Here is a 21,973-nt window from a genome sequence, read left to right as displayed (position 1 = left end):
GAAAGAGAGGAGGACAGCTTCTGTTTTAGCCACCATGCAAGCCGCCTCTGCACCTCTGTCATTAAGAACACGCACACACACACACACACACACACACACACACACACATACACTCATGCTCAATTCACAGATAGTGACGCAGAGAGGAAGCAAGGATGGAGAGGGAGGGGGAGAAAGAGATAGAAGGGGATAGAGGCAGATAAAGAAAGAAAGCAAGGGAAAGACAGGTATAAATAGGAGAAGGGAGCGTCAGCAGTTATCAGAAGTGAGACACCATACAGTGTAGAAGTCAGGGCAGTATAAATATCACCTTAAGGGGTTTAAGTGACGCTTTAAGTCCATCTCTAAGTAATCTAATCCCCCTTATAACACATCCACAAGACAACAAACTGTCTAGGAAACTTACAACACATTATCTTGCTTATAAACAGCCTGATTAGAAAGGAAAAATGAAGAGGGATGTTGTCCCGTGTGATAGGCTACATCCCCCTCCTGTCACCTCTCTGAAGATTTTCAAGCAGACTGAAGAATAAACAGCAATTTACCTGCCGAGAAAGAACAGGACAATTCATCCCGCTGCTTTAAATTAGAGCAGGAAATACTTGGAAGTCGTCACTTGGTGATAGTACTGAGAATAGGTAATAAGACCGGCTGGGTATTAGCATTTAACGTGTAAATAGTGTTGTATGTGCAGTCTGTTAATGGTAATGAAGCCGGACCTGCTGACAGAAATCTGACATGTTTATGTTCTCTGCTGAGGACGTTATGTTTTATGCCTGTCCGTCTGTCTGTCAGCAGGAGATCTCACCAAAATATGAACAGATTTTCATTACATTTGGTGGACAGATTGGTCTTGGGCCAAGGAACAATTCAGTACATTTAAATTTTTATTTGGATCTGGAATTTTTACTCAACTTACTAAAATAACAGAAATACAGACTGGTTTTCAAATTCTATGGTTCAAAAAAATATATCTCACCTGAAATGAAAATGATGGTGTTTTGTGTGTTCTGTTATTTTGAAAAGTTCATCCTCAAGGTGTTGCTCTTTGTGACAACCCCAGAGAATTATCACCAACTCTGCAGCCTCGACTCAATAGAGAATTTCAGCGTCTTCTAGCTCATTGTTTTGGTTTTACAGCTCACAGCTTTAATGTTTTGGTTCAGTCTCAGCACTCTCAGCTGCCTCCTTTCCAACTGCAGGACACTGTTTTCAGTGAAAATACTCCAAAAACCCACTGTGTGTTACCTGCTTAGTACCAAATAGCAGAAGGACAAAGTGAGCAACAAGCTGGTAAACATAGTGGAGCATTTAAGCAGCTAAAGAGCCACATATTTGCCTCAGGAGTTAGTTGAGACCAAAAAAAAGCTAAAAGAAGCCTGGATATTGAGCTTACACTTGCTAGACGAACAGAAACACAACTCCAAATGAATCTAGTTGCCAAACTTTTAGCTAAAGTTAGCTGTAACAGGAGACTGCCATTGTTCTGATGGCCCAAAACGGACAACGGACCCAACTTCAATTTGCTGAAGAGGACTGTGAAATTCCATTGAAAGGTAGTGAGTGAAGACGCTTGTAAGTGGACCTTTAGTTTAAGCTAAATTAATTCACTTTTTCAACCACTTTACGGCAGTGGAACTACCTTATATGGTTGTTCTCGGGTGCCTTGCCATTATTCCGAGAAATGTCCACCTGGACCGAAGCACACTTCTCCATTAGCCCAAAAAGAAACATTCATTTCTCTGAAGTCCTGTTTCTCCAAAAATACACACTCCCTGCAGTTAGACAACCCAATCATCAGAAAAAATGATAGCATATTTCTATGAACCACCGATACATTACGTTTGTCAACAATGCTGTGGTGAAGGTGTGGTAAGTTGTAGGCACAAAAACCATTTGGTTATGGTTCGGAAAAAAACGTGTTTTGGGTTAAAACACCCACGTTCGGTGGCTAAAACACCATTAGGAAACTCAGCGAAGGGTGGGTGAAAACACCCAGGATCGGTGGTTCAAATGCCCCTGGGTCACTGAAACTAAATGCAGGGAGTGTGTGTTTTCAGAGAAACAAGTCTTCGGAGCAATGTCCATTTGTTTTTGGGATAAGAGGCTGCTTTTGGTCCAATGGGACATTTTTCGGACTGATGGGGCTTTGGCACAATGGCATGGCACCCTACCATATATGGTAGTTACATTGCGCCAAGACAATTAAAAGAATAGATTAATATAGCTTAAGCTAAAGGTCCACCTACTAGCTTCTTTACTCACTACCTTTCAACTGCATCTCTTCTTCCTTATTCTTCTTCTCGAGCAAACTGAAGTGGGGTCAGTTATCCTTAGTGAACTACCAATGACCATCTGTCATGTGATTACAAGTGGTCATATAGATGAACCAATTTTAATCACTCATGGAAACAGGCTAAAGCACAACTATGAAAATCTGAGCATAAATCCAGACATAATTATAAGGACAGTCTCCAGAGTTTTATTCCAAATTAAGACGGCTACCTTCTGAAAAATACCAATGATTGAAGTGAAAGTCATTACTGATTAACAGTGAAAGTGACAGCTACTGTGTCTGAAGACCTTTGCTTCAAAACAGCATTGTAATTTAATGGCAGGGGATTTAAAAACATGGCAGAAAGTCTTTATTTGCTGCATTCAAGGGACGCAGAGACGGTAAAGTCCCATTCTCTCTTTAACAAAGGCACTGGGAGAAGGCTAAGTCATGGCAAAAGATTAAGTGGCGCGCTAAGCCCATCTTTAAATAATCCAATGATACTAATAATACACATTTCCACCACACAGCATAATGAACAGACTGTAGCTGGGTGTTACAGGCTGTGGTTTTTATCTGTATGCTCTGTTGCCTTGCTTGCTCTCCCTATAATTACCTGAATCACTATCAGTAAATAGATTTCAATTAGCATCAATAAAACAAGACTATTTCACAGGTCCTTGGGCTATTGGGCCTCTTTTATCTAAGAGTCCAAAATCTCCTTGACCACAGAGTGACTTTCAGGAATTTTAGATGTTGGAATTCTCCTCTGAAGGTAATATTTGCTGTGCGAAATGTAAACACAAATTGGAGACAGTTAGTAAACAAATATGGGAGACAGTTATCCCGGCTGGAGACATCCTCCAACATTTGATTAGCAGCTTTGTAACCCTCACTTGTTGAATAATAATGTGTTGGTTTGCTGTACATGAGGCACGGTGCTTTCCACACTGCTGCAGAGAAAAAATAAATCTCACATTTTCTTGTCCTTGATTAAGTCTGGCCGTGATTTTAAAGGCATATTTTCTGCTTTCAGTATCTCTTTGCATCTAAAACAAATCTTTGTTCCCTTCGCTACTGATTCACAACATGTCACCTCTGCATGTCCAGTATTTGATTTTCTTTATTTACTTAGCTTTGCACTGCCTCAGAACCACAACGGCATATTTAATAGTGAACACCCACCAAGGTGAAACTACTGGTTATTCAATCAGAGCGCTTATTTGTTCAAGCATCTGCGTATTCCTTTAAGAATCAACCCTTTCCTCCATGACACAGCAGTGGTTGTGCTTATTGCATTGCCAGCCGTTTCATTACATCCTCTCCCCTGCAATATCCTCTGCCTTTCTTTTATTTTTTTATCTCGCCGTCTCTCCTCCTCCCAATGTTCCTCCTCCACCTGTCAACTTAATGTTCAGTCATTTCCTCTTTCCTCATCCACTCCATTTCTTTCATCACCCCCCTCACTTTCTCCTCCACTCTCCCTCTTAATTGATCAGAGGCCGTCATAGAGCAAAAACTACTCCATGCCTACTGTAACCCAATACCAGGCCCATCCAGCTGGCCTCTGCCTTACCCGCACACACACACACACACACACACACACACACACACAGTCATCCAATCTCCCACATACAATCTGTGTGAGAAGGTGACTGTTTTACAGTAAACAGCACATTTAAAACAGAGCCTGCCATAAATTCATTATTATAATGTGGACAAACACACATGCTGGACAAGCAAAAAGGAAAACACATCCTCTCAAGTAGGTTAACGTGTGACCTAAATCATGAGACTGAGGTTATGTTACATGTTGCATAGGCTATTTGTCATTTTTGACAAGTACAGACTCACATCGTGGCCTGGAGAAACAACAGAAAGCACATCTAAACGGGGAAATACACCTGAAATACAATGGGCTGTTTGTCAGAGGCAGCTACTTGTGGCAATTTGTACCTAAAGAATGTCTGCAGTATTTCTCTGCTGCAACAAACAGTACACTACAATTGTTTCGCTTTTGACATATTTACGTTGCTCTAAGCAAGGACGCCTCAGTCTTAAAGCGAGACTGTGTCACTTTAAAAAGAAGAAATAATACACACTTCCTCTTACAAATGAAAAGTCTACTTTATTTGCTCAGTTCAAAACACTACGGTTTTGCTGCTACAGCTTTATTTGGTCTAATATGGCCAAAAACTTCTGCTGGCTTATATTAGCTAATGCTTGCAAACTTTAGGTACAGCAAATTTTGCTATATAATGGACATTTCTGGATCATTTTGTTGACTTCATTACTCTTCTCAGTTTGTGCTACTGTATATTATATTTTAACCCCCACCACTAGGTCATCCATGTTCCTCAGGTCCTATGTTCTTGATATAAACCAACATTGTAAGAGATTAATATGGCCCATCCTTAAAAGAAGAGACACTGAAGTTTCAAATTCAGTCAAAAACTGAACCGAAAACTGTCTTGTCTGCAAATTTGAGGACGTGGGGTTAAAGGAGTATAACGGCTTCTAGCTTTTAACGGCTTTGAGGGTGATTTCACCCAAGGAAACATACATTAAACATTTAACCTAGGAAAAAAACATTGCTGCAAACAAAAAATCATTTGAAAGGTTTTGTGTCATTAAGAGGATATTAAACTGGGGAACATAGAACCCTGGCAACATGATACGCTCCCTTTACCAATTTCCTATACACTTGTGTCTGTGTTTCTTACATAAGTTTGCTTTAACCATCTGCCTACTGTAGCAGAACACAGTTAGCACTATTAATATTTCTCATTTCTCAGGCATTTTTTTCTAAAACTAAAGTCTGAACATATCAGAAAGTGGTGCAGCAAAATTAAGCCCTGCGTCTTCACAAAATATGCGGTTCTACAAGCTTGTGACATGACTGCAGGCACGGTTAGTTGGTGAACTAGTGTAGCTAGCTGCTAACTAGCCAGCCACAAAACTATCTCTCGGAGCTAACTAGATTGCTAAGTGTCAGTTGCTTGCTAGCTAATGAATTTAGCAAAAGCAGGTGCTTATAAGGACAATAAGTGAACACAGTTTATACAAGAGGCGTATTCGTATGTGCTCCGGTCTCAGACCATGCCTCTCTTGTAGAGTAGAGCACATTATATCGAAGTGGATGGCGCATCATGGCTAATACGCTGCAACAGCTACCTCCATTTTCAGCTCGACACTCCCTCATACATTTCAATGCTACATTTTTCTGTCTTAATGGTGGTGTGAACAATCCTTCACAGTGAAAGAGCAAAGTGAAAACATAATGGGATTCATTTTAAAATTCAAAGAAACTGCCTTATTCAATTAAATGACGGTTCAGGGAATAATGTGTGAAGTTGCTAGACATCAGTGCAACCATGGCTTTTTCACTTCAAACACAAGTTTTTACATTCAAAAGCTCACTTTACAGTATTTTGCACCTCTATAAGGCTAGTACAGCATATCCTTCAAACGATGCTCCCTCATCACTCTGCTATATTTCATGAGATAGTCTTTAAGATTTCATAACGGGCATGTCTGACGGCATGTTTTCCTTCTAATCCTTTCATTGTTAGCAGTGAAAATGGCCCATTTCTGAGTAGATTACGAAACACAAGCGGCAGTTTATTTTTGTTCTTTCACAGACAGCAGTGGGAGCGTTTTAAATGCATTTCCTATCATTCCATAGAAACAGAAGGCTTGCGAAAGCACACTCTGACCTGTTAAACAGCATCCAGTGGGATGATAAATGCAAAAGATTGACTATTTGCTGGTCTGCATTAGGATCATTCTTTCTTATTTAAACGGAGGTTATGAGCACATAAAGCGATAAGCGATACTTCACATTACTACTTTGTCTAAAATGTCTAACAACATTTAATTCTTCCTGTTATCTCACTCTGGTTCAACTCACCATCTGTTACTCTGTGCAACAAAGCTCGATTCAATTACATTGTCTGCAGTGCTCATCTTAAATCTACAGGGTGTTTCATGGCTTTTAGAGCTGCTTTAATGCTAACGCCAACCAGCAGGATGGGTTTCGTGCAGGTATGGGAGATTTAACACTCTCTAAGCTCACACAACATCCTTTAGGGCCTTACTTAGTTATTTGAAGCCACTCATCAGCCCTCTGAAAAGCCACTTCTGCTGGCAGCCACCAATGGAACTGTCAAGGACAGAAAGTATGATGCATAGCTATTTTGTTGTATGGATATTTCTTTTGCATGGTTGAAACAGCAATTAGAAATGCTGGTGTTAGTTTGCACGCTGAAGGGTGTTTGCGTGAAACATCTATCAATTACTTGATGGGAGTGCTTTCCTATTAATGATTTTTCTGTTGAGCTGTTTTGAGGATTCAGCACCCAGATGAACGTACCGGAGCCAAGCATGTTGATTCATTTTCAAAATAGCAATTAGGCCCTGCTGCTCTCCTGCTTTCACATTGGTGTGGGAGATAATAATAAACAACTAGGTATCAATTTTTGATGAGAAGAAATCCAACACCACAGTTGACTGTAAGAAACAGCTGTGGTAAAAAAATTGGACTATAATTTTTATTTTTATTTTTTTGCATCATCTGCTGCTGTTTTCAAGATCAGATGAAGCGCCTGACAAAATTTAGTTTTCTTTTAACTAGGACGACAAAACTAGAGCCTCCCGTGACACACAGTTTACAGGAATAGTTTTAGTATGATCATCTTGTGACTTCCAAATACAGATACATGTATGCTAATGCCCTCATTTTAAATTTAGAAAATGAGGCCCATTGTGGAGATGTCTTTTTTTTTTTAATAAAACAGGCATACAGTGACCTTTTTAACTAGCTCTCTTATCATGTCATCTTAAGTCTATACTATATTACTGTGGTCACAAATGCAATGTGAGCCCAGTAGAACTGTTCAGTTGTGAATGTTGGCAGGATGTGCCGCTGGGCCAAGATGAGCAGAAAGTCTGTTTTGTGTGTTTTCTCTCTGAGCTCCTGCTGAGGTAGCTGCTGGCAGCAACACTGTTCCTCAAGATCTCAAGATAGGCTAGAAAGTGTCCCATGATTACCCTGCATACATACATGCTTTACACAATCACAAAGACAGGCCTCAATAAATACTTGGTGCCTCTGTATGATTTTATCCATCACTCGGCTGAAAATAGAATCGTTGACCTACTGCAACCACAAATGTCAAACCCATTCCCAACCTAAATCCCTTATCATGGTTATATGCTATACAGGTCAAATTTCTACTAGTAATTACATTTCTATGTACGATGATTATATTCCTGCCCAGTGGTGCACCCAGAAATTTTTTAATAGGGGTGGCTACTGACCTTGGGGTGGCACACCAAAACCAAAAGCCATAACTGAATTTCTGGGACTCGCTTATGCCATTGTAGCACTTTGGTTTCTTTTATTCCACAACAATCCTGTTTAAATATATTATGTGTCTGTATATACATGTGTTCAGTGATTCATTGTTCTTCAGATAGGCTGGTTATCGTTTTCTTTAAAAAGACAAAAATGCAGCTTTAATTTGAGTTAATACATTGATTCAAAGGAACAAAACATTTACTATGAACAAGCCTTCTCAAGTTTAGGGGAGACTTCTCGGTACGCATAGAATCCATTTTCATTTACATATCTTGAGGTGAGAGCTCAAAGGACCCCTTTGAAAATGGCCATGGCAGCTGTTCCCTTGCAAAAATGTAACCTAACTTTGGAGCATTATTTAAAACCCGTTAGCTATGAAGACATTGTTGGTACCATTGGATGCCTTAGGTTGTCCTGTTTAACAAAATACCACTACCTTTGCACAAGCTTAAACAATAGCCACTTTTATACTACCTCTTAAAGGCATGGATTCCACAGCATTATGCTACCTCGCCATTCTGTTTAAAAGGTAGGCTACAATCGCGGAAAGGGGGGACAGAGTTGTCTCGCCTTTAGGCGGGCAGCGGAGGTAGTAACAGCACCAAAACAACCTTTGTGTAAAAGGGACAGGCATCGACAAGACGAAAACTTTTGGCAACGTGTTATGTGTGTGACCCACTGCCGGAAGATTTAAAAAGCAGGTGGTAGCAATTAGCAGCTAACTCAAAGATGGCCAAAAATGTCGAGTATGTTATATGTCACACTACAGGCTGATGCTGTTGTGTTACATGTCACGCTGGGCATGCCCAAAATCACACACTGGAGTGGCAAGATGCAGTCATTGTTTGCTTCTGTGTAAAAATGCAAAGGCAGCATAAAGAAGGGACTTTGTAACAGGCCTATGGTGCGATCTATGTGTAAAAAGAGCTAATGAGTGCACCAAAGCCTCTTTCAGACAGTAATATCAGCCTCCAATTATTTTTGCCCGGGGGGGCAGTGGATGGAGCCAGCAACTGTATCAAGTTCATAATGACGATGTTTCTATCTGCAGCAATGTAATTAAATTTCTACTTACTGTTTCTATACACAGCGATAGTGCTTCCACTATGACGTTATTAAGGTAACAATGTTACTACCTGTTGTTACATTTACATGTAATAATGTATTTCTGTCCTTGCTGATGACATGTTTCGTCCCTCAAGTGTATGCTTTTCACAGATACAGTCACACTGTGTAGAACACATTTTCACCTGGATGACTCATACTTACTGTCATCAAAATGCAAGCCTAGTGGTCTGGCTAAGCAGATCATATTGTGATTGCTGAAGTGCTTATATAACATGTATTAACATGTGTTTTTCATCATACAGATAAGACTCGGATGTAATTTGCATTTTAACATAGATTGTAGAGAGAGGGCAGCGGAGGAAGGAGGTGGAAAAGTCAACAAATTAACTACAGAAGGAAACTGAGCATATCTCAAGGTCAAAGGCAAGGAATAGTGCTGCCTTGTTGGTTGCAGAAACTTCCTCTATTGATAGACAGAGAGTGTTGGTTCAGTCTTTGTGTGTTTCAATTTTAAAAGATCATCCTGAACCGCTCTTGTACAAACTGTCTTTGGTGTGCTAACAAGGCATAAAAGTTTGTTGTAGATGTTGGGCAGGAATGTGACCTTAGTCTGGTTAGCCTGCCAGCGACAGCACAACATCCGTGACTGGGAAGCCTGACTGGTGACTGTAGCCCCAGGGGAGAGCATCGCAGCTGGGGAGGAGCACTGAGCTAACAGCCTGTTCTCTGGTTAGACAGAGAGCTGCAGTGTAACTGAAGACACGGAGGACAATCGGGTGAAAGCCAAGGACCAACTCAATAATCAACTCTGATAAATCTGCAGCAAACATCTCATATGATAAGCTATGAGACATAATCGATTTCACATCAATTTGACAAATTCAAGCCACTATGATATCAAGGCTGACATCATGGGGGAACTTGTCAACACTATTTATTTTTTTAACAAAATATAACTTACTTGTCACTAAAGACAGCCAGTTAGCTCTACTGGGCTAGTTTCCAGAACCATTAATTCCCAGCATCATCTTTACTGGACACCATCATCAAGTATTTTATTATTATTTAATGTGATGATTAGTGTAGAGAGACCGGAAAGGAAAGCTTTCACTGTGTCTGAAAACATTTTTGCTTCTCATCTGGTGGTGGTTCTGTAACTGTGTGATAGCAGATATTAAATATTTTAATTTGCCTAGGTCCCAGAGAAACACTAAGTTTATCGAGCCCTGGTGCCTCGGTGTGACTTAATCATCAGCTCATTTGGGGCCCTGTCTGAAAATCTTCAGCAGTACTTACATTAAAGCTCCATTTAGACTTTTAGAACATTTCTACAGTGGGAAAAAAAGAGAAACCGCTTGAAATGGAGCGGCTACTAATAGCGGTAAAGGCAGTGATCAATCTCTTGAGAACAAACAGCACAAATGCCAACTGAAAGACGAGGCAAGGTTGACTTTCACCAGATGATTGCTGTGTTTCTATTAAATAGACCTCGAAGCATCAACTCACCGTGAATTCCATGTGTGAAAGAAGTATATCCACTGGTTTAGACATTAAGTGTCCGCTGCAGTACAGTGCCCAGCACTAGTCCAAGAACACAGTGTACAGAAAGAGGTGATATGCCTGTGCATGTGTTTGCTGCAGGCCTGTAGCCAAACATGAATACACTGTAGAAAGGATTATAGAGATCCTGTATCCTTCACCCTTCATCTGTGAATTCATAAGCTGCCTTGACCATCCCTGCTGCTCCTTTATTGGTCAGTTCAGTTCTCCAGCTGCATTTAGAAGAGGAATTGACCATTGAATTGTTTTTGTTTTTCCAAACTTCTATAAACCTGCCTAATGTACTCACAACGCAAAAATGCCTCCTGTACTTTTTCTTCTTCTGATTACAAAACAGTAACTTTTGAAGGCTTACATGTTTCACACACTACTGATGACAGATCTGCAAAGATGCAAGCTGTGACTGCATTCTGATCAATCATAGCTACTGATAATGGGGAAATGAGTGTCTCGTAGATCAGGCTAGATAACTATACTGAAATCTTTACATGACACCAAACCATGTAAATAACTTCCTATATTTTGCATAGTACGTTTTTCAGGTCCAAAAAAGATGCTGTTTTAGGACCCTGATGCATCAAGCTGATGGTTGTTGGTCAATGTCAGGCTGCTGGTAAGTATCTTTCAACCTAATTTTTGCGATGTGTCCGTCACCATTGGCACCAGTTGGCCCTCGTTTGCTTTTTTCGGCAAATCCAACATGTTGAATCTGCATCGGAAACAGCACAAACGCAAATCAAATAACTAAAGTAAAGAGGTAATGAGATCTAAATAAACTTATTATTGAGGTAAGATTATTTCTTAGCCACTGAGCTCTTCGACAGGAACGGTTCGTAATTGTTTGTGTTATTGTTCACTAGCACACGGCAAATATCAGTCGTTCTATCAACATCAGTTTGTGTTGTTAATGTGCTAACTGGCTAACTAGCGTCTTGAATCTGATGCTACTGTTTCCCTTTTTGAATGATGAATACAGAATACTGCCACCTGCTGGTACGGAGAGTTATTTCCTCTCATGCAGTCACAGAATGTACATGTTGATTGGCCCTCGACTGTAGTGTGTAGCGGTGCTCAAGTGCAACTTTTTGGCCAAGACACAGGCAACGTGAGGCAGTGCAACAGTTGGTCTTCATCACCATAACTTCTTCCATGTTGGTTTGGCTAGTTCTGTTTACAAAACAGTAACTTTTAAAGGCTGATATGTTTCACACAGTACTGATGACAAATCTGCAAGATGCAAGCTGTAACTGCATTGCATTCTGATCAATTGAGGCTAGGAATCAGTACGCCTGCCTCCTCCTGCTTTGACTGTTAAGATTGGTCCCAAATATTGAGGCTCCTGCTCACTCTGAGACTTAGATCTTAAACTCTATGATCACTGTTGGCAATTTCAGGCATTGCCTTCAGTCAAACCATTGTAGGTGAGCATCAAACAACGAAATGACCCATAAGAGGCAATGCTCATCACTAGAAGCTGTTTCTGGACAGTGTTTCAGGGTGGATTTTACCTTTAATGGCACTTGTTAGCTTTTTCTGTTCACATCTTCTTCATTGTTATGTGCCATGTCTTTCTGTGTATTTTATGTTTTATACTATGCCTGAAACTGCAGAATGAAGCTTTGCACAGGGCATGAAGTGAAAGAGATGTGCCATTGTTAGCAGGAGGAGTACTTCGAATTAACAATGGGAAAGTGATTCCCTTGAGGGCAAAACACCCACAAGTCTGTCTACACTTGGCCTACATACTGCCCGTTACAGACTTCCCCACACCAGGCTTTTCTCCTGCGCTGGTGCTGCAGGATCTTACTATCAGTTCCTCCTGGGGATCCAGAAACAGTGCCGCAGCGGTGCAGCAGCCATGTGATAACTGGGACTTCTGTCTATGAAGGCTTCCAGCACATATGCACAGAGAGCTCTGAACGGAAGGTGCTGCAAAGATGCAATGAAAACCCTCCATCATCATGCTGCGCACGCCCTTCACTCACGGGCCTGAGAGGAAGTTGAAGCTGGTGAAATGAGGTGTAAAAACATACACACAGCTGCACGCACCTCATACACTGTCTAAAAGCAGAGAGGTCTTCTCTTCATAAAAGGGCTGATGGGAAGAGATTGAAGGCTACATGAAACGGGGGTAACCTTATAAAAAGGGGTCAGAGGCATGAGAACTTACAATGTGCCCCTGTACTGCACACACAGGTTACAAAGAAAGATACAGAAGGTGAGGAAGAGGCACAGATAAATGGATAGAGATGCTTGAGAAAGCATATACAGAAAAGAGGAATGTGAAAAGATAGATCTTGTTTACTGTGTGGAAAGAAAAGGTAAAAAAATATTGATTTGGACCTCTCTCTCTAACACAACAAGAAAATATCTCTTAGGGGTTAAAGCGACTGTGTGGTAAATGCTAAATGATTCCACGTTGAGCTTAAGTTTGCTAACATCAGCTAACATTAGCAGCTGAAAGCTACTGGTCATACCAGACCAGGTAAGGCTGTAGCAGCTTGTTTGTTTTTTGATTTATCAATTCATCATTTAGTGTTTAATTCATCTCTGTAAACAGATATCTGTATGCAAAATCTGTAGGCAATGGGATGAGATTTTGGTATCGAAGGCATTCTGGTTTCCAATTGTAGTCTCAACAAGTACGAGAAGTAACGGCCAATCACATTTGAGCAACAAGAGTCCATGTGGAGAGAAAACAGTGGTGATCCTTGAGCCTAGGATCTAGACTCTTGGAGGGCCCCAAGGAAAGAAGCCCATCGAGGCCCCCAAACAGTCCCTGGTGTTGTTTTTCCTCCTTGTTTCATTTCTGGTATGCTTGTTTCACTGTGCTGACTTTAACACCAAACATGACAGTTACAGGTAAATGGCTGACTGTCCTTACTAATGATATTCAGCTGTCAACTGGTAGCCATAAAGAGTACTGTATAGTTACTCTTTATGAGAGGTTTAAGGGGATTTTATAGTTGCAAAATCTGCCAATTTAAGGGGCACCCTTCTTCCAAAACTATCTGGGGGACCCAAAACATTTGCCTGGTTTGCCTCTCTTGACTATGCTCCCCTAAGACCAAAAGAGGTGGAAACGCCAAAATACAATCTCAGAACCTATCGGCTATCGTCTGAAAGTTTAGGGCTTTATTAGCTTTTTTAAATGTATTTATCTGCAGTCATATGCAGATATCTTTTTATAGAGATTAGCTGAAATGACTGCCGCACGAAAGAGGAGGTCTTGGCCCGGATGTTCGCTTGCTACACCTGAACCCCCAAAATATTAACATCTGTCCCCAGAGGCTTATTGTCATCAGACTGATAGCCAATTGGTTCTGTGTTTGGTGTATAACAGGTCTGAAAAGGGTGGAAATTGTTCAACGCAAGTGCCCAGAGTCCAAGGTGACAGGTTAAAATGTCTTGTTTTGTTGCTCAACCATCCAAAAACCCTAAGCTATTCAATTAAAAACTATATTAAACAGGAACAACTTCACATCTGTGAAGCTGAGACCAGCAAATATTTGACATTTTTACTAAATAAATAGCTCTAAATACTAATGTCTGTGGGCTGAGCAGGTGCATCTATAGGAAAGTACCACAGTATATCTGAAAATGAAAGCCAGTGGGTTCCATGTCTTTACAGCCTTGTGCCTTCATTCTGAGAGAGGATACTGAACAAGCTCACATAGATCAAAGTGGTCTCTGTGTAGTAACAGCAGCTCTGGGATTAGAGCTATGGCAACAACAGACCTGCAAATAGTGCAGCTTTGACTGTCTTTATCATGGATGTCAAGATCTTTACTTAGCAACAATGTGTACTAGTATGTTTGGTACTGGATATAGTTTTGTTTGAGGTTTGTCTAATGAGGCAATTAAGGCAGCAGTGGTCTGTCAAGGAGAGAGGCCTCATAATGGGGAGATGCTTCTACCATTTCCCCATCAACAAATAAAGGAGACAAGTTGATATTGTGTTTTAATGAGTGTGTAAGTGGTCCACATTAAGCGCAGTGACTCTGCACACATGGATTTGAACTTGAGCGTTTGGGCAAACTCGTCCTTTGCCACAGGCGAAGGCATGTAGCAAGTTTCATTGACAATAATACTGCAAATTTGTGATCAAGTTGACGATTGTTGCTAAAATTGAGGATGATGGGAAGGAAAATTTGCAATTTCTTACTAATCTGATCCTACAGTGTCATTTTTTAGCTATATACCCTTTGATTTTCACCTGCTTTAGCAATAGTCAAATTGAGATATCAACTAAATGAATAGACCTGAAACTTCTCAATCAATCAATTAGTCGAGTGACAGAAACCATTAAAATACCAAATGTTCACTGATTTTAGCATCGCCAAGGTATGGATAAGCGGCTTTTCTCTGTTTTAAATCATCTTAAACTTAATTTCTGCAGGTTCTGGACTATTTTTCAGACAAAACAAGATATCTGAAGACGTCACCTTGGACTTGGGGAAACTAGGATGGACATCTTTCACTCTTTTCTGTAATTTAATTGACAAAATGATTAATTATTCATGAAAATAACTGATAGCTGCAGTCCTAAAACCAATCATTCCAACAACCAGCCTTTACAAGAATCCAAAACCAGACTGGCTCCTATCAGACAATAAATCAAAGCCATTGCTATCACCTCTGTCAGTTAGGAAGGACAAGGACAGAGAGGACATGTATCACTGGATACCTATCAGTAGAAAATACAATACATCAATAGCTCTTCTCCACAGTTCTGATCAATGGTTGGCTTATGTAAAGTCAGGTGATGGCATTCATTATCATCTAGAAGTGTTTAAACAACAAGGAATAAGTGCATAAAGTGAAAGCAGAGATTTTATGGTGACCTTGTTGGACTCTTCATCCCTATGGCAGGCCTATCACTATGATATATTGACCCATGGCAGTGAAGCAGTGTCTCACCTTTGAGCAGGGGCAGTGGGGTGAGCTCCACCTGGGAGCTCTGGTAGCGGAACTGGGACGAGCTGTGGGACCTCCTCTGCCGGGCTCTGCGCATCGACCTCCGCGGGAAGCCGTCCACCTTCTCCGCGGACGGCACCGAGAAGCTGGTGGTCGGCGAGGACGGGCTGGACGGAGGCAGCTTGGTCGTCTCCATGATAGCTGTAGATGGCGGTGGTGGTGGTGGTGATGCGGTGGTGGTGGTGGTGTTGTTGCGTGCGTGCTTTGCGCGTGTGAGTGCGTAAAGAGGCGCTTGAGACTGTATGGGTGAATGGAGGAGAGGATGGAGGTAAGGATGGAGGAGTGGGTGGCTTTCTGAATCACAGATGGATTATCAATTGATCAGAATGAATAGACGCTCCGGGGTGGTGGAGGAAAAGGAGGAAGAGGAGGGAGGAGGAGGAGGAGAGGGGGGAGAGATAAAGGGGGGAGAAGGTGCAGAGGCGGAGGAGAGGTGAGGAGAGATATTTTCTGGATGTCCAGTCCCGTGCTGTGCGCCTCGCTGTCTCTATCAGAGCCGGACAGGAAATGGCAGCAGCATCAGCAGCATCCCTGATTCTTCAGTTTTTCACGCACAGATGAAAAATGGCATGTGTATCATCCCAGTGGAGGAGTAGCCTGTGCAGCTACCAGATGATGCTCAGACAGGCGCGTCTCCTCACACATACACACACGCCTCTCTGCTGCTGTATTGGCGTCACACACAGACTAAGTCATCGGCCTAAATTTGGATATTTATTTCTATAATTGATCACAAAGCTCCTTATGTAAAGAAATCACTGTAATCAAGCACCGATTAACCTCCTCCTGTTTATCCAGCTCAAAAACAAACAAACGGACCCCAGGTCAGTTTATAGCTTATTCTCCTCGATGATGCTCCTTATCAATAAAATCAGTGATCGGTCCTGGCGGTGGATGATGATATCATAAAATCATCAATCTGGGCCCACCTCGGCTGCCGCATCACTGTTGTCCTTCTCGCTCGTTTTTAACGGATCCTCTTTCGACCGTTCAAACGGCCGCACCTGCTTGTTTTTATTTATTTATTTATTTTCTCTCAGAGGTGGGTAATGTTGTTCTCGTCGCGGTTTGTACCCCTCCACACAACCTCCACCTCCTGCCGTCCTCCAACCGTATCAGGGCGGGGAAACAAGCGCTCCCTCACCGCGCCGACATGTGCAGGTCCTCCGCCAGCGGCCGATGCAACACCGAGCCCCGCTGCCGCGCTCCGTCTCTGCCTCCGCGGTGAGAGAAAAACGAAAAGAGGCAAAAGCACAACAGAAAGCAGCCGCTCCTTCTGCAAGCCTGGAGTGAAAAGACCGAAGAAGGCCCGTGTTATACAATAGCACCCCGTCTATGTCTGTCAGACTGACGCGTTTTGCTCCTGTCCCCCTTCTCGGTTCCCGTTATCCGGTCGTCCTACAGCGCCTCAGCGAGCTGCGTCAAGGAGCACGCAGTGAGTCGGGAATACACAGGAAATCAGGCAACGCGACTTTCAAAATAAAATACAAGAGCGCGAAAATAAAAGTGTGCTGGTGTTAATAGAAACAGACGTACTGCCAGAGTAACATGGGGCAAAGATTAGATACTGGGTTCAAAACAACCCCTCCATCCTTATTGTGTATTATTTATTATTTATTGTCATTGCTTTACAAGTCTCAAGCAACCCTCAAGTCTTTGCACCTATAGGTCATAGGTTATTTTTTGTAGACTAGCCTACAGCATAGTTTTGTATATGCAAGTGAAGTTAACTTTGGGGTAATTTTTCCAACAGTAACGTAATGTTAGTTCTTCATGGTTCTCTCCTGCAAGTTTGTTGGATGTTGTAGGATTGGTTTAAACAAAGTGGATCTGGGGATTTAAATGTTGACTTGCTGGGACTGAACAGCACTAACGTTAATTGATTCAGAAAAAATGAAGGGAAATTAATTAATTCATGGCACACTTTTTAAGAAACATTCTTTTTAATCCGTGGGCTTGGGGGAAGGTATCAAGTATTTTCAAGTCAAAAGGCTCAAGTCCAAGAGAAGTCACCAGTCATTGGTGTTAAAGTCCAAGTCCAGTTGTAAATCTTTTTTGATTTTGTCAAAATCTCCTCCTACCTTTCGTAACATATGCAGACTTTCTCACTGTATATAGGCTACCTACTTAATTTTTGTGTCTACCACTAGATGGATGGAATTGTTTTCTTGTTGCCAGCACGTAATTTGTTGTTTGTCTTGTCTTGTCTTGAAATGGACACATGTCTTTGTGTCCATTTCACATATTTCCAAGACAGCAGGCTGCAAGACCAGATCATAGACTAACGTGAAGGCTGTCATCATGGCAGCTGATATTTTGCTTTAGTAATTCCAATATTCCCAAAGAAAATTCTCATTAATAAACTTACCAATTGCTGCATTGCACAGTTGATACCAGCATTGAACAGGCCTAATTAAAAGAAAATAAAACAGACAAGGGTGTCAAACATTTGTCTACTACTTTAAATCACGGCTATTATCTTGTCCATTAGCACATATTTATGCTATTTGTGCAAATACAACTCAAGCGTTGGAACTAATTCCCACTGACAGTGAATGTGATTTTTTTTTTTTTTTTTTTGAAAAAGCTATATGTAGGAAAAGTCAGCACTGTAAGCTTTAAGTCCCCTGATAGGGGGGTAAACTTGGTTTCTGCAGTGTGTAGGGCTCACAGACATCACAAGATTTCCCAAGAACTGAAGAAAACACATCTTTTGAAGTGAGGTGCTGGCTTGCAGGTAGACATCAAAGAAAGGAGGGGGAAAGTCTCACACTCAGAACTCAAATTCAATCTTTTTCAAAACGCCAGAGGTCAGCGTTTCGGCACCAAAAGATAGCAAGATGTCTCAAAATGCTGATCTCTAGAATCCATAGTGAAAAGATTACACTGGAGCTCTGCAAGGCAGATTCTGCAATCAATCAGCAGCAAAACAGCTGAACGTGTAGCCTAGATTCGAAGGGTCAGGTTAAGACAGAGAAATATTTGTTGCAGGATCTATTAATGATCTCACTGAGCAACAGAGCATGAGACTGAACCCTGAACAAAGGCTCTGCTCAGTATTGACTGAGAAGAGGTCAAGGTCATCTGCCAAGAGACAGTGGACATCAATGGAGAAAGATCGAGGGCATTTGTTATGTTTTCCATATACTGAATTTGCATTAGTTTGCAAACATTTCTCTCCATTGTGAGAGTTGTGGACATATTGTTGTAGCCTCCTCTTGGTAAATAATTTCAGAGCAGTTATTGTTTATATCCAAAATAGACACCCATCTCTTCCGCCCACCATTTCTCCTGGTGTTCTTCCAAGATGTACAAAATCTTGGTCAGTTCAAAATGATATTTGAAAGACATGCTCCATTTCATTGCGTATAGCCCAGAATTTTTTCAACCCAGGGTATGACCAGAGATGGATATGGCTATGACTTCTTCCACAGTCCTGCCAACATTTATATTAGAACTTGGTAAATGGTAAATGGACCTGCAATTGTATAGCGCCTTTCTAGTCTTGGGACCACTCAAAGCACTTTTTACAGTACATTCACACACACATTCATACACTGGTGGCTGAGGCTACCATACAAGGCGCCACCTGCTCAGTTTTTAACACACTCACACATCGATGGAACGGCCATTGGGAGCAATTTGGGGCTCAGGATCTTGCTCAAGGATGCTTCAACATGAAGGGAGGAGCTGGGGATTGAGCCACTGATCTTCCGATTGGTGGACGACCCACTCTACCTTCTGAGCCACAACCACCCTAAACAAATTGAAGTGATGAACAAACACACCTCGATTTTCATAATATGAAGATCCAGGTGAGATTGTGAATACATTACTTTCCTCAAAAAAGTGAAAGCAGGTGCATGAATGAAGCTTTTATTTTGAAATGTGTAACCGGATGCTTACTCGTCTCACTCCGACAGCCTTGCCACTGGTCCCTCAGCTTAAAGGTGGTGCAAGGAGAGAGAGGAGTGAGGCTCCTCAATGCGGATGACGCTATAGGATGGATTTATTTATTTATTTGTCTTTATTTATGTGGCCTGGCTCTGCCTCTTAAACCCTGTTAATTTTAAACAGATGCGTCATTAGTGCCCCGCGCGCCTCTGCTGTCACTGCATCACCTCCGCCAAACCTCTGGCTGCGGTCTCATCCTGTTATGAAATATTCCCCCTCTGTTCTCCAGCAGCGCACCGCTTTGACGCTCATCAGTGTTCCTGTCTGACTCCCCGCCTCCCCCCACTCCTCTCCTCCCTTTCCCCCCATCTTCCTCGCTTCCAATTTGAGGTGTGCGCGCGTGCTGATTGCGCGTGTACGCGGGGTTGTAGTTGGCTTTGAGGATCAAGTCCTATCCATTGTTCTTGTCTTCACTAAGCCACTTGTTCTCTCTCTTGCTCACACACACACACACACACGCGCTCGCGCACTCAAAGGCACAATTACCACGCGCTTTCATCCCCCTCTCAAAGTCACACCTTGGCTGGTGGTGAATGTGTTTAGCGTGCTCGCTGCCAGCCTTGAACCCTCTTTACTGCTCCTCTCACCATAAACACACTCCAGCCTTATAATCTTATATTCAACACAAGGGCGTGCGTAATACCACGCGCCTGCGCCCCCTTTTCTCTTCCTCCTCCTCCCCCTCCTCTGTGTTGTGTCGCAGATGAGCTCAGCCGGTTGCCTTCTGGGAAAAATACCGGGGGGACCGGCAGTCCGGTAAGTGGCTGGGAGCACTGCTGGTCTGCATCTCATTTGCTATCACCGACCCTCTGCTTATTGCATGTACTCTGCAACAACTGTGAGCTAATCTATGAAAAATCTTCTCATGTCTATTTTTCTAAATCCTAATAATAAACTGTATCATCTTTAACAAGACTAAATAGCAGCGGCTCTGTGAGGCTGTAGAAACACAGCTGTGCTTTTAGCAACATGCCAAAACTGGCTGCAGACGTGCTCACAGTGACCATGCTAACATACTGCCCCCTCTCAGCATGCTCAGTGTGCTGAGATTTCCTAGTTGGCTCAAAACAAGTGCAGGACAGCTGAGGCTGATGGGAAAGTGAGTTTTAAAAGGTATCTGATCACATATCAAAGTATTGGACAAATGAATAATTTTGGCCTGATGATGGCGCTAGAGGAAAAGTCACAGGATCATCAATGTTATTACAGTTCTACCTGAGTGCAACATGAATGTCTGAACCAAATGTCATGGCAATCCATCCAACAGCTGTTAAAGGGGAACATCACCCAAATTAAGAATTGCATTATGTTGTCTCCATGGCAAAAGAGAGTTCAATCAGTATTTGTGACCATGAGCTACTCTCTCTCAAAGCCAGAAACCAGATAAGTAAAACTCAAACTTGTGATGTCATCAAGTACAAAGCGTGGAGCTGCTTCAGAAACAACGAATGGGAAACTGATTTTGTGGACCCACAAAAGGTTAATTTTCTTTTTTATACCCAAGTGAGCTTTCTTCTATTGTAAACTTCTCAGTCGTGACATATTAAATGTACCCATGCACTGGTTGCTTTCAGTGTCATCTAAAACAAGTCATTGTCTGTGGAGCAGCTCCACACTTTATACCTATATGACATCACAAATTTGAATTTTAGCCCCCTAGTTTTGGGATTAAGGAGAGCTGTGAAACTTAGATTTTTGGACTGTCTTAGACCAGAGGAAAAACACGTAGGAGTGGGAATTTCCAGGCACTTCATGATTCAGTTCGATTATAGCATACTGTATTTGTAGTGATCCATAACAAATAAACAGATTAATTTACTTGCATACAATCTGGTCCAGGTCACATTTCCCTTCAACCTTACAGCCAAAATGCTCCCATACCCCAGGCTTTTAAACCAGTCAGATTGGATCCATCTGCCGCTGCTTATGGTAACCCATTATGGGATATTTTAGCCAGCATAGTGTGCAGTGTTTACATACTGTAATATTTTACTGAAAATAGTTTGCAAGTTATAACTGTTGAATAATAAATGGTTTGCAGCATTTTTATTTTAAAAGTTAGCTGCATTAATTAACAAATTAATTGATACTAGTCCATACCCATTGGAAGCTTACCTTTTACCTATGCCAATCCTCAATGCTTATGTGCAGTTTCACATAGATTGGCCACGTCAGTGAGTAGAAAAACATGGGACTGACAGAATGACTGATTGACTGACAGAATGACATACTGACAGTTTCCGTGATTATGTACAGCATACCATACCATGACTTAAGTCATACCAAAAATTAGAAAAGAAAACAAAAAAACATTCTGCCACAGTGATCGAGCGCATTTTAGCCATTTTAAAGCATTTTTCTGTTGTTATAGCGCCACCCAGTTGCCAGTTAGAGTTAAATTTCTCCAGTCACTTTGAGGCGTCCTGTTCTACATATCTACATATCCCGCCGGTAAGGCTGCAGGCCCTGATGGTGTCAGCCCACGGGTTCTCAGACCCTGCGCCGAACAGCTCTGTGGAGTGCTTCATCGTGTCTTCAACATGAGCCTGTGCCTCCAGAGGGTCCCTGTGATATGGAAGACGTCCTGCCTCGTTCCAGTGCCAAAGACGCCGCAGCCCAGAGGTCTCTCAGACTACCAACCGGTGGCACTGACGTCACATATCATGAAGACCCTGGAGAGACTTGTCCTGGAGCAGCTCAGGCCTATGGTCCGGCCGCACCTGGATCCCCTCCAGTTCGCCTACCAGCCCCGGATTGGAGTTGAGGATGCCCTCATTTAC

At 42.0% G+C, this 21,973-nt stretch overlaps 1 protein-coding gene across 1 annotated transcript in view; it reads right to left on the bottom strand.

Moving 5' to 3' along the window:
• ppp2r5b (protein phosphatase 2, regulatory subunit B', beta) overlaps positions 1–16,643 on the bottom strand; it is a 53,245-nt gene extending 36,602 nt beyond the window's left edge. Inside the window, exon 1 of the mRNA XM_050067620.1 lies at positions 15,183–16,643. Within this exon, the coding sequence (XP_049923577.1) occupies positions 15,183–15,375 (193 nt within the window). The 5' untranslated portion in view covers positions 15,376–16,643. The remainder of the gene's footprint in view (positions 1–15,182) is intronic.
• Positions 16,644–21,973: the final 5,330 nt, after the last annotated feature.

Source organism: Epinephelus moara, chromosome 17, assembly GCF_006386435.1.
Source record: "Epinephelus moara isolate mb chromosome 17, YSFRI_EMoa_1.0, whole genome shotgun sequence".
In the NCBI taxonomy this organism is placed as follows: domain Eukaryota; kingdom Metazoa; phylum Chordata; class Actinopteri; order Perciformes; family Serranidae; genus Epinephelus; species Epinephelus moara.
The sequence above is the reverse complement of the archived record's forward strand: the minus strand, read 5'-3'. Positions and strand labels throughout refer to the sequence as shown.